Below are 13,043 nucleotides of genomic sequence, written 5' to 3'. Positions count from 1 at the left end.
AACTGTTTGCTGTCAGGGCATGCTGGCAATTGTAGTTTTGCAACAGCTGGAGGACCATAGTTTGGAGATCACTTTGCAGTGTTCTCAAAACTGTATCCCTCCAGATGTTGCAAAACTGCAAATCCCAGCATGTCCAAACAGCAATCAGCTGTCTCGGCATGCTGGGAGTTGTAGTTGCGTACCTCCAGCTATTGCATAACTACATCTCCCAGCATGCCCTTCGGCGATCAGTACATGCTGGGAGTTGTAGTTTTGCAATAGCTGGAGGCAGACTGGTTGGAAAATACTGAGTTCGGTAACAGAACCTAACTGAAGGTTTTCCAACCAGTGTGTCTCCAGCTGTTGCAAAAGTACAACTCCCAGCATGCACGGTCTGTCAGTACATGCTGGGAGTTGTAGTTTTGAAACAGCTGGAGGTTTGCCCCCCCATGTGAACGTACAGGGTACATTCACACAGGCAGGTTTACAGTAAGTTTCCTGCTTCAAGTTTGGGCTGCGGCAAATTTTTCGCCGCAGCACAAACTCCTAGCGAGAAACTCACCGTAACACGTCAGTGCGAATGTACCCTAAAAACACTACACTAACACATAATAAAGAGTAAAACACTACATATACACCCCTTACACTGTCCCCCCCACCCAATAAAAATGAAAACCGTATTGTATGGCAGTGTTTCCAAAACGGAGCCTCCAGCTGTTGCAAAACAACAACTCCCAGCATTTCTGGACAGCCACTGACTGTCCAGGCATGCTGGGAATTTAGCAACAGCTGGAGGCACCCTGTTTGGGAATCACTGGCGTAGAATACCCCTATGTCCACCCTATGCGATCCCTAATCTAGTCCTCAAATGCGCATGGCGCTCTCTCACTTCGGAGCCCTGTCGTATTTCAAGGAAACAGTTTAGGGCCACATATGGGGTATCTCCGTACTCGGGAGAAATTGCACTACAAATTTTGGGGGGCTTTTTCTCCTTTTACCCCTTATGAAAAGGAAAAGTTGGGGCTACACCAGCTTGTTAGTGTAAAAAAATAAAAAACATTTACACTAACATGCTGGTGTTACCCTATACTTTTTATTTTCACAAGAGTTAAAAGGAAAAAAAGACCCCCAAAATTTGTAACGCAATTTCTCCTGAGTACAGAAATACTCCATATGTAGGCGTAAAATGCTCTGCGGGCACACAACAAGGCTCAGGAGTGAGAGCGCACCATGTACATTTGAGGCCTAAATTGGTGATTTGCACAGGGGTGGCAGATTTTACAGCGGTTCTGACATAAACGCAAAAAAATAAATACCCACATGTGATCCCATTTTGGAAACTACACCCCTCACGTAATGTAATAAGGGGTACAGTGAGCATTTACGCCCCACAGGTGTCTGACAGATTTTTGGAACAGAGGTCCGTGAAAATGAAAAATTTAATTTTTCATTTGCACAGCCTACTGTTCCAAAGATCTGTCAAACGCCAGTGGGGTGTAAATACTCACTGCACCCCTTATTAAATTCTGTGAGAAGTGTAGTTTCCAAAATAGGGTCACGTGTGGGGGGGTCCACTGTTCTGGGACCACGGGGGGCTTTGTAAACGCACATGGCCCCTGACTTCCATTCCAAACAATTTTTTTCCCAAAAGCTCAATGGCGCTCCTTCTCTTCGGAGCATTGTAGTGCACTTGACGTCCACACATGGGGTATTTCCATACTCCGAAGAGATGGGGTTACACATTTTGGGGGGTCTTTTCTGCTATTAACCCTTGCAAAAATGTAAAATTTGGGGGGGAAGCACACTTTTTAGTGAAAATGCAAAAAAGTCGTGAAACCCCTGTGGGGTATTAAGGCTCACTTAATTCCTTGTTACGTTCCTCAAGGGGTCTAGTTTCCAAAATGGTATGCCATGTGGATTTTTTTTTTTTGCTGTTCTGGCACCATAGGGGCTTCCTAAATGTAACATGCCCCCCAAAAACTATTTCAGAAAAACGTACTCTCCAAAATCCCCTTGTCGCTCCTGAGCCCTCTACTGCGCCCGCCGAACAATTTACATAGACATATGAGGTATGTGCTTACTCAAGAGAAATTGGGCTACAAATATAAGTATACATTTTCTCCTTTTACTCCTTGCAAAAAATTCTAAAATTGGGTCTACAAGAACATGCAAGTGTAAAAAATGAAGATTGTGAATTTTCTCCTTCACTTTGCTGCTATTTCTGTGAAACACCTAAAGGGTTAAAACGCTGACTGAATGTAATTTTGAATACTTTGGGGGGTGCAGTTTTTATAATGGGGTCATTTGTGGAGAATTTCTAAGATGAAGACCCTTCAAATCCACTTCAAACCTGAACTGGTCCCTGAAAAATAGTGAGTTTGAAAATTTTGTGAAAAATTGGAAAATTGCTGCTGAACTTTGAAGTCCTCTGATGTCTTCCAAAAGTAAAAACACATCAATTTTATGATGCAAACATAAAGTAGACATATTGTATATGTGAATCAAATTTTTTTTAATTTGGAATATCCATTTTCCTTACAAGCAGAGAGATTAAAAGTTAGAAAATTGCAAAATTTTCTAATTTTTCATCAAATTTTGGGATTTTTCACCAAGAAAGGATGCAAGTTACCACAAAATTTTACCACTATGTTAAAGCAGAATATGTTACGAAAAAACTATCTTGGAATCAGAATGATAACTAAAAGCATTCCAGAGTTATTAATGTTTAAATTGACAGTGGTCAGATGTGCAAAAAACGCTCTGGTCCTAAGGTGTAAAATGGCCTGGTCCTTAAGGGGTTAAGCACCAGCTCACCAGGACGTACATTTACGTCCGGCGTCGTTAAGGGGTTCATAAAGGAGGCAGACAGCCTGCTGAAAAAAGCTATATATATTTTGGATTCATTTTAGTTCTCCCATAAGGTTATGAATCCAATTAATTTTTTTTTTTTTTTTTAAGAAAAGGCAGGTGGGGATCCCACTTGATGAATTATTCAAGCACCGGTCACAAGCAATATCTCACATATTTAATATTAGAAGATGATGTTCCCCCAAGAACACTCACAACTGTCCACATCAATGAAACCATGTTTGAATACCATAGACAATTCTTAGCAATAGTCCTAATGTTAAGAGTTCACAACTCAGTACACAATATATGAGGCTATAATGCAGGTGCACTAGTTTACATTATATATATATATATATATATATATATATATATATATATATATATATATATTACGCTTTATATTATACAGTTTGAAAGCCAATCCTCTTACCTTATCAGCCATTACAGCTAAGAATGCATCAAAGACTTTATCAGCTACAGCAATAACACACTGCATCATCCCTGGGAAAAAAATTATTGATTACAAACACTATCTACATACATCAAAAATCCATCCATTCGTTTTGTTGAATGCTAACGTACAAACATCTTCAAAAATGAAAGCTGTGTTGTGATTGCTTATTCTCCTTTGTCGCCCATAGCAGCCAAACACTGACTTCTATGGTGCAACAATGGTTTCTGTTTTATAATGTTTTTTTACTGTATATTATAGAACAGAGTCTGCTCAATGGTATACAGTAGATTTGTTCTTAGCATCTATTAATGTATACGCTCATATCCTTTTCAAGCGTATAAAAAAAGTGTACATTCATGGTCTATTCACACGTACAGATTCTGCGCAGATTTGATGCGCAGGATTTGAACCTCTGTTCAGTCAATCAGTTTACATTGAAGTCTGCAGCAGAAAATCCTGCCCAGCAAATCTGAACAGAATACTGTACATGTGAATAGACCATAAATGTAAAAACACAAAAACAGTGAGAACTTATGAGCCAGCAAACAAATATACAAAGAGAATAACCCTTCTTAAAATAAATAGAGCAAAACACACACCTGATTTATCTTTCTGGATAGCTTTGTCTTCAAAGTAAAAGAACATGACTTGGAACCGATCCTTATCCGTCGAGTTCAAGACTCTAATAAAAAAAAAAATAATAAAAATGTGTGCAAAATGAAAAGGTCAACGTACAGCAACCCAACCATATCAGTGACAACAGGCCTGTGTTTCAGCAGTGATGCCCACCTCATGTGTTCCAGCCGGTAGACAGAGAGCAGATAAGTGGACATGGCAAAGTCTAGCTTGTTGATAAGTGCCGATACTTCAGGAGCAGGATCCAGTAGATTTATAATAGTGCTCCTTAACTCATTAAGTTCTGCCTGTAAAAAAAAAAAAAAAAGTAATCTTTTTCACAAACAGAAGAAATCTATCATTAACAGACCCCAGATTTAATGGTTCTTACCGGTGTCACGGTGTCATTTTTCATAGCAGAGTTGTACTGCAGAACAGAACGCAAAGGCTCCTTGCTAGGAAATGTCAGCAATGGCGATTTCGTAGCAATTTCGCAGACTCCTTCATACCATTCTTCTGGCCACAGACCTGTTGTAGTTTGTAAGATGATGGCAATTGCGGATCACACACACACACACGGGAAAATATAAAATATTCATTAGGAAATAAAAAAAAAAAAACAGGGCCAGGAGTTGAGTTATACTGTACAGAGCTGGTATGTTAGGAATGTAATCTAAAAAATAAAAAAAAAATATTTTACACAATTAGGCTGCATTCACACCTCGTTTTCAGCCTATGATTGCCAAATAAGGCTGGGTTCACACTAAGTTTTCTCCCATACGGGAGCGCATACGGCAGGGGGGAGCTAAAAGCTCGCGCTCCCGTATGTCACCGTATGCGCTCCCGTATGTCATTCATTTCAGTGAGCCGACCGGAGTGAAACGTTCGGTCCGGTCGGCTCATTTTTGCGCCGTATGCACTTTTACAACCGGACCTAAAACCGTGGTTGACCACAGTTTTAGGTCCGGTTGTAAAAGCGCATACGGCGCAAAAATGAGCCAACCGGTCCGAACGTTTCACTCCGGTCGGCTCACTGAAATGAATGACATACGGGAGCGCATACGGTGACATACGGGAGCGCAAGCTTTTAGCTCCCCCCTGCCGTATGCGCTCCCGTATGGGAGAAAACGTAGTGTGAACCCAGCCTAAGGCTGGGGAGAGGGAAAACCGGGTGCTCCCGTAAACCAGCTGGACCGGCGCGGTACTTTAAGGAGCCGACTGGAGTCAAACGGTGACTCCGGACGGCTCGTTTTTGACCTGTTTCCGGTTTTGTGACTGGACCTAAAAATGTAGTATACTATGGTTTTAGGTTCTGTCAGGACCGACAATCATAGCTTGAAAACGAGGTGTGAATGCAGCCTTACTCTGATTTATCATGACCAACCAATCATGGCTTAGGTTTCACTTCTCACATTGCTCTGGTAAAATAAAAGCTGAGCTGTGATTGGTTGTAATAGGAAAACAAGACAAATGTTTGTGTCTGGCAGATAGCTAGGGCATGTAGGGGAAGAATACAGTGGTTTAAAAATAGATTTTAGCTGCTTGGCAGCAGATAGCAAATTTTTTAGTCCAACAGAGACAGATGCATGATGTTAACACTGCAAAGAGGATGGCAAATGTTCCAAGAACCTAGAATTTACACTGCCTATAATGTTCACGAACATATGTAGGAATTAAGGAATACTTATAAGATATATGTATAACACAACAACAAAAAACTACATACTGCATATGCTCTATAGAGAAAGACACTAGTTCAAGAACATTACTGCCAGCACCACAATATGTAAAAGTAGACTTTTGTAATGACAGATTTCCAATCAAACTATTGGCTAGGATTTACCGGAACCTTCCACCGCAAAGCCCATCAAAACAGAGTACAGCCAGAAATCTCGGAATAGCTTCTGAAGTCTAGGTTTGGCCTCTTTAATGGGTGGTAATCTCCTTGTCAGCTGTAAAGCAATCACAGGGACGGTGAATTATTATAGAGTGGAATATAAATAAAATAAAAATAGTAGCTTACATATTATAAACACACACAGGGGTACCTAACCATTATTATATGCTGTAAAAGCAAGCATTGAGAGAAGAAATAAAAACACAGGGAAGAACATATGGCCCTTGACTATGTATGATGGTACACAGCCATATAGAGGAGAATACGTGATGGAATGTGAAAGTGATTTTTCCCCATAAGAAAAAAAAAAACTATGTGATGTCTCTTCCTAAGGTCATCTTATACTATTTTAGCGGGCCAGCTGCGGTATCTACATACCTGGGTGAAGGTGGGGGTATTGCCCAACAGAAATCACCATTTAGCCCATTTTCTGGATTTGAGCCACCTATGGCCTGAATTAGAGGGCGCGTTGCATGTAGGGACCCATCTCTTGCCCTTACATAAGATGGAGTCACGGGTGTGCAAGGCTGTTCAGTACTTAACTAGGAAAAGGTCATAACTTCCTGTGGTACCAGAATAAGATTTAATTTGACATTGGGTTAGTTTTATTAAGGATGTATATGAGAACAGGGCCTTTCGAACTTTTCAGTACCTGCATGATAAATTTAACTTACCTAGAGCCTCCTTCTATAGGTCCCTTCAACTGTGCCACACTTGGGTGACAATTCCCTACTCCTGGAACAGTGTTCTCTAATTTTCCGTTAATTAGGGTCAAAGGGACCTAGGGGCTTAATTACTGCTCTCTATACTTTCCGTATTAAGGCTAAATTACAGACTGTTCCATTGCCAATTGTTTCCAGTTGGAACAGGGGCATCCCAGGAGTAGTTGCTGAGGATTGGTCTGAAATCCTATCCTCATACACCTTGGTAACCCCAGTTATTATCAATAAAATAATGTATTAATTATTTATTATGAAAGTTATTTCACCCAGTCGATTTTAATTGAATGAGCCAGTATCAGACCACAGAATGCCACATGATAGATTCAGATGGCACATAATGTGGGATTGTTCTTTCATATCCTCTTAATGGGGTAGAGTTTTGCCCCTAATGTCAGAGGTCATGGGTGTACCTGTCCTGCTGGATCCTAAAGTTTGTCTGTTGGGTATCATTGATGAAGAGGAGCATCATCGCCACATTTTTCTTTGGCAATTGTTGTTTGTGACTCATGGCACTATTATGAATAGATCCAAATCCTCCTATTCTCAGCAAATGAAGTTTTTGGTCAATGCCATTGTCCCATATGCCTATCTTGTGTACAAACACAGAAACTATACTGCTGAATTTAATAGTGTGGGGTGCCTGGTGTAGGTCTTCTGCCACTTATACTTCAAGTAGGTTCTTGTGTCTCCAGGGTGCCTTACTGCCTGACTCTAATGTCCCTGTGCTTCCATAAGAGTGCGTCTCCTTTGTATTTGTGTCGCTATTATACGGTCACTCCCATAGGGGACCATTATGGTGCTCTTCTACTACTTGTTTACATTATGTAGACTATTACAGATGTTCAGCCATTTTCTGTGCTCTCTGTTGCTGTGTATTGTGTTTTTCTCTTGATTCTGTTTTATTTACGGTTAATTAAATAGATATTAAATAAACAGAAACAGCGTGCCTATATATATAAAACTTAAGGTACAGAGAGGTATAATACAGGTCCATATACCTTACAAAAATGATCCATAATACCGAATTGTGCATGGTGATGAAGATGATATTAAAGCTGGAAACAAACCAAGATCCATTTATTTAATATAGCTGTGCTGCTATTATGTCAAATATACAGCAAAACCTCAGGAGTGCAGATCGGGTAAGATTGCAAAATGAGATCATAGATCAGTCTGCACCATTTTGACTTTTTGCCAGGCTTCACTACCATGTGACTTCAAGTCCGATGGAAAAAAAAAAAAAGTAAAGGACTTGTTTTACCCCATCTTTATAATCAGAAGCTATAGTTGTACAATCTAACATATTGTAAGTGTGTGTCACTATAACGGTTACCATGTTAAATATTGGCACAAGAGTTGTGTTTGATAAGGTTTCAGGATTTTCTAGTGCTTATGTGTATACTAAAAATGGCAGCATGAAGGACTGATTTTGCATGGAGAAGTGACATCACAAACACTCTTATTGCACTGTTAACCCCTTCACGACGAGCGACGTACATGTACGGTGCCGCGAAGTGTCACTTGGCGCGCGGCGACGTACATGTACGTCGCGAGGTTCCGGGAGCGCCGCGTCGCCGGTAGCGGTGATCGGACCGGGATGACTGCTGTTATCTAACAGCAGGCATCCCGGCACATCGCCGAGGGGGGTCCTGAGACCCCCCCATGACCGCGATGCGCGCAAATCGCAGGTCAATTCAGACCTGCGATTTGCGCGATTCCGGGTCATACGGGTCACTGGTGACCCGGTGACCCGGAAAATAAGAGGGATCGTAGGTGTCCGAGACACCCTCGATCCCCCTAAAGGGATAGGAGTTTGGTGGCAGGGTTGCCACCCCTCCTATCCCTGCTATTGGTCGGCTGAGCGACCGACCGATAGCAGACCGGGGGAGGGGGGGTTAAAGTTCGGTTCCCCCGCTTTGCCCACCTATCGGTGTGCGGGCAAAACGGGGGAACCGTCCAGGGAGGGTCGGCGCCGAAGGTCCCTACCTGGATCCCGGATAGCGATCCTCCATGCGGGGATCCCCCACGTGCGGCGGCGGCAGCGGCTTCCGGGTCCTGCTAGGTGAGTTGTTGCCTAGCAACATCCGGAGGGCCACAGTTTACAGTGGCCTCTAAACCGTGGCCCTCCAGATGTTGCAAAACTACAACTCCCAGCATCCCCAGACAGCTGTTTGCTGTGTGGGCATGCTGGGACTTGTAATTTTGCAATATTTAGAGGGGTTCAGGTTGTAGATCACTAAGTGGTCTCAAACTGTAGCCCTCCAGATGTTGCAAAACTACAACTCTCAGCATGCACAGACAGCAGTTTGCTGTCTGGGCATGCTGAGAGTTGTAGTTTTGCAACATCTGGAGGGCCACAGTTTTGAGACCACTGGACAGTGATTTACAACTTGAACCCCTCTAAATCTTGCAAAACTACAACTCCCAGCATTCAGGAACAGCATAAGGCTGTCTTGGCATGCTGGGAGTTGTACTTGCGTGCCTCCAGCCATTGCATAACTACATCTCCCAGCATGCCCTTCCGCAATCAGTACATGCTGGGAGTTGCAGTTTTGCAACAGCTGGAGGCACACTGGTTGGAAAATACTGAGTTAGGTCATAGAACCTAACTCAAGGTTTTCCAGCTGTTGCAAAACTACAACTCCCAGCATGCATGGTCTGTCAGTGCATGCTGGGAGTTGTAGTTTTGACCCCCCTCCCGTGTGAATGTACAGGCTACATTCACACTGGCGGCAGATTACAGTGAGTTCCCCGCTGCAAATTTGAGCTGCGGCAAATTTTCCGCCGCAGCTCAAACTCCTAGCGGGAGACTCAGTGTAATCTGCCGCCAGTGTGAATGTAACCTAAAAACACTACACTACACTAACATAAAATAAAGAGTAAAACACTACATATACACACGTACACTGCCCCCCCCCCCCACCCCCCTTCTCCAATAAAAATGAAAAACGTATTGTATGGCAGTGTTTCTAAGATGGAGCCTCCAGCTGTTGCAAAACAAAAACTCCCAGCATTTCTGGACAGCAATTGACTGTCCAAGCATCCTGGGAGTTTAGCAACAGCTGGAGGCACCCTGTTTGGGAATCACTGGCATAGAATACCCCTATGTCCACCCCCTATGTAAGTCCTTAATTCAGGCCTCAAATGCGCATGGCGCTCTCTCACTTTGGAGCCCTGTCGTATTTCAAGGCAACAGAATAGGGTCACATATGGGGTATCGCCGTACTCGGAAGAAATTGCCTAACAAATTTTGGGGGGCTTTTACCCCTTATGAAAAGGAACAGCTGGGGTCTACACCAGCATGTTAGTGTAAAAAAATAAAAAATTTTACACTAACATGCTGGTGTTGCCCTATACTTTTCATTTTCACAAGAGGTAAAAGGGAAAAACGCCCCCCAAAATTTGTAACACAATTTCTCCCGAGTACGGAGATACCCCATATGTGGGCGCAAAGTGCTCTGGGGGCGCACAACAAGGCCCAGAAGGGAGAGTGCGCCATGTACATTTGAGGTGATTTGCACAGAGGTGGCTGATTGTTACAGCGGTTCTGACAAATGCAAAAAAAAAAAACACACCCACATGTGACCCCATTTTGAAAACTACACCCCTCACGGAATGTAATAAGGGGTGCAGTGAGAATTTACACCCCACAGGTGTCTGACGGATCTTTGGAACAGTGGTCCGTGAAAATGAAAAATTTTGCACAGCCCACTGTTCCAAATATCTGTCAGACACCAGTGGGGGGTAAATGTTCACTGTACCCCTCATTACATTCTGTGAGGGGTCTAGTTTCCAAAATGGTATGCCATGTGGGGGTTATTTTGCTGTTCTGGCACCATAGGGGCTTCCTAAATGCAACATGCCCCCCGAGCAAAATTTGCTCTCAAAAAGCCAAATATGACGCCTTCCCTTCTGAGCATTGTAGTTCGCCCGTAGTGCACTTCAGGTCCACTTATGGGGTACCTCCATACTCAGAAGAGATGGGGTTACAAATTTTGGGGGGTCTTTTCTGCTATTAACCCTTGCAAAAATGTGACATTTGGGGGGAAACCCACATTTTAGCAAAATTAATTTTTTTTTTTTACATATGCAAAAGTCGTGAAACACCTGTGGGGTATTAAGGCTCACTTTATCCCTTGTTACGTTCCTCAAGGGGTCTAGTTTCCAAAATGGTATTTCATGTGTTTTTTTTTTTTGCTGTTCTGGCACCATAGGGGCTTCCTAAATGCAACATGCCCCCCGAGCAAAATTTGCTCTCAAAAAGCCAAATATGACTCCTTCTCTTCTGAGCATTGTAGTTGGTCCGCAGTGCACTTCAAGTCCACTTATGGGGTACCTCCATACTCAGAAGAGATGGGGTTACAAATTTTGGGGGGTCTTTTCTGGTATTAACCATTTAAAAAATGTGAAATTTGGGGGAAAACCAACATTTTAGTGAAATTTTTTTTTTTTTTTTTTACATATGCAAAAGTCGTGAAACACCTGTGGGGTATTAAGGCTCACTTTATTCCTTGTTATGTTCCTCAAGGGGTCTAGTTTCCAAAATGGTATGGCATGTGTTTTTTTTTTTTGCTGTTCTGGCACCATAGGGGCTTCCTAAGGGTGACATGCCCCCCAAAAACCATTTCAGAAAAACGTACTCTCTAAAATCCCCTTGTCGCTCCTTCGCTTCTGAGCCCTCTACTGCACCCATCGAACACTTTACATAGACATATGAGGTATGTGCTTACTCGAGAGAAATTGGGCTACAAATATAAGTATACATTTTCTCCTTTTACCCCTTGTAAAAATTCAAAAATTGGGTCTACAAGAACATGCGAGTGTAAAAAATGAAGATTTTGAATTTTCTCCTTCACATTGCTGCTTTTCCTGTGAAACACCTAAAGGGTTAAAACATTTACTGAAAGTCATTTTGAATACTTTGGGGGGTGCAGTTTTTATAATGGGGTCATTTATGGGGTATTTCTAATATGAAGACCCTTCAAATCCACTTCAAACCTGAACTGGTCCCTGAAAAATTGCGAGTTTGAAAATTTTGTGAAAAATTGGAAAATTGCTGCTGAACTTTGAAGCCCTCTGGGGTCTTCCAAAAGTAAAAACACGTCAATTTTATGATGCAAACATAAAGTAGACATATTGTATATGTGAATCCCCAAAAAATTTTTGGGGGAATATCCATTTTCCTTACAAGCAGAGAGCTTCAAAGTTAGAAAAATGCAAATTTTTAAATTTTTTCATCAAATTTGGGGATTTTTCACCAAGAAAGGATGCAAGATACCACAAAAAATTTACCACTATGTTAAAGTAGAATATGTCACGAAAAAACTATCTCAGAATCAGAATGATAACTAAAAGCATCCCAGAGTTATTAATGTTTAAAGTGACAGTGGTCAGATGTGCAAAAAATGGCTTCGTCCTAGAGGTGAAAATGGGCTCCGTCCTTAAGGGGTTAAATGGGCACTCTCATTAAAACAAAATGTTTGCTATTGCACTCCTTATGATAAATAAAAAAATCTTTCTAATGTACTTTTCTATGTTTTGTGTTTAAAAAATCTGCCACTAGGTGTCTCCCTACTTGTCCAGAGCACATTCTCCACCCATCTTGTGCACAGTCTTTGGACTCCTGTTGGCTCGGCAGAAGTCCAAAAAACAGAAAATGCTGAGGGAGTGTGTGCATCCAAGCACAGCTCATCCCACACACTGAACTGCTCTGGGCTGTGTGTAGCAGAGTGAGGGAGGAAGTTCTCCCCTGTATGGCTTCAGATGATGTCACGCCTGCTGGGGAATACCCCTTCCCAGTTTGTGATTCTGACTGAGACTGAGCAGAAAATATAGAGCAATATCAAGGTAGAAAACTAAAAAATAAATATAGCTTCAAGCAGCGATATAGGTGGCCAAGCTGCATAGTCGGGTTATAGGTTGCCTTGACCCATGATGGAGGAGAGGGTGATCGTGGACATGTGTGCTAATTTTCACATTGTTATGACCAGTAATTTTAGAGAAAACTATGTATGCAGAATATTGTGCAGTAAAATATGGTGGCCAAACCATGTGATCCATGGCGTACAGAAAGTGATCACAAACATGAGTGCTAATTTTCATATTGTTCTGACCAGCAATTTCAGAGAAAACTATGTTTACAGAATATTGCAAAATCCAATATGGCCACCAAATCTTGTGATCACATGTGGTACAGAAAGTGATCACGAACGTGTGTGCAAATTTTCACACTGTTCTGACCAATAGTTTTAAAGAAAACTGTTTGCAGAATATAGTGCAATCCAACATGGTGGCCAATAATTGTCATCAATCGTGGTACAGAAAAGGAGCATGTTACCAGTGTGCAAAGAAACATAACTTTTAGATTGACAGTGTACATATTACACACATTTAAAAAAAAGTTGCATATTATTATTAATGCTATCTAAATGTTATTGGCATGTGGTGGCCATATTGATTATGCAAATTAACCACCTTTAACAACCTTGGTAAAGGAGGTAACCATGAACATGTCTGCCAAATTGTA

At 41.9% G+C, this 13,043-nt stretch overlaps 1 protein-coding gene across 1 annotated transcript in view; it reads right to left on the bottom strand.

Moving 5' to 3' along the window:
* Positions 1-13,043, bottom strand: part of PI4KA (phosphatidylinositol 4-kinase alpha) — a 145,449-nt gene that overhangs the window by 72,236 nt on the left and 60,170 nt on the right. Inside the window, exons 20-24 of the mRNA XM_056531869.1 lie at positions 5,742-5,850; positions 4,290-4,426; positions 4,073-4,206; positions 3,883-3,965; positions 3,260-3,330 (exon numbers count right to left, since the gene is read on the bottom strand). Coding sequence (XP_056387844.1) covers positions 3,260-3,330; positions 3,883-3,965; positions 4,073-4,206; positions 4,290-4,426; positions 5,742-5,850 — 534 coding nt within the window. The remainder of the gene's footprint in view (positions 1-3,259; positions 3,331-3,882; positions 3,966-4,072; positions 4,207-4,289; positions 4,427-5,741; positions 5,851-13,043) is intronic.

Source organism: Hyla sarda, chromosome 1 (assembly GCF_029499605.1).
Source record: "Hyla sarda isolate aHylSar1 chromosome 1, aHylSar1.hap1, whole genome shotgun sequence".
In the NCBI taxonomy this organism is placed as follows: Eukaryota; Metazoa; Chordata; class Amphibia; order Anura; family Hylidae; genus Hyla; species Hyla sarda.
The sequence above is the reverse complement of the archived record's forward strand: the minus strand, read 5'-3'. Positions and strand labels throughout refer to the sequence as shown.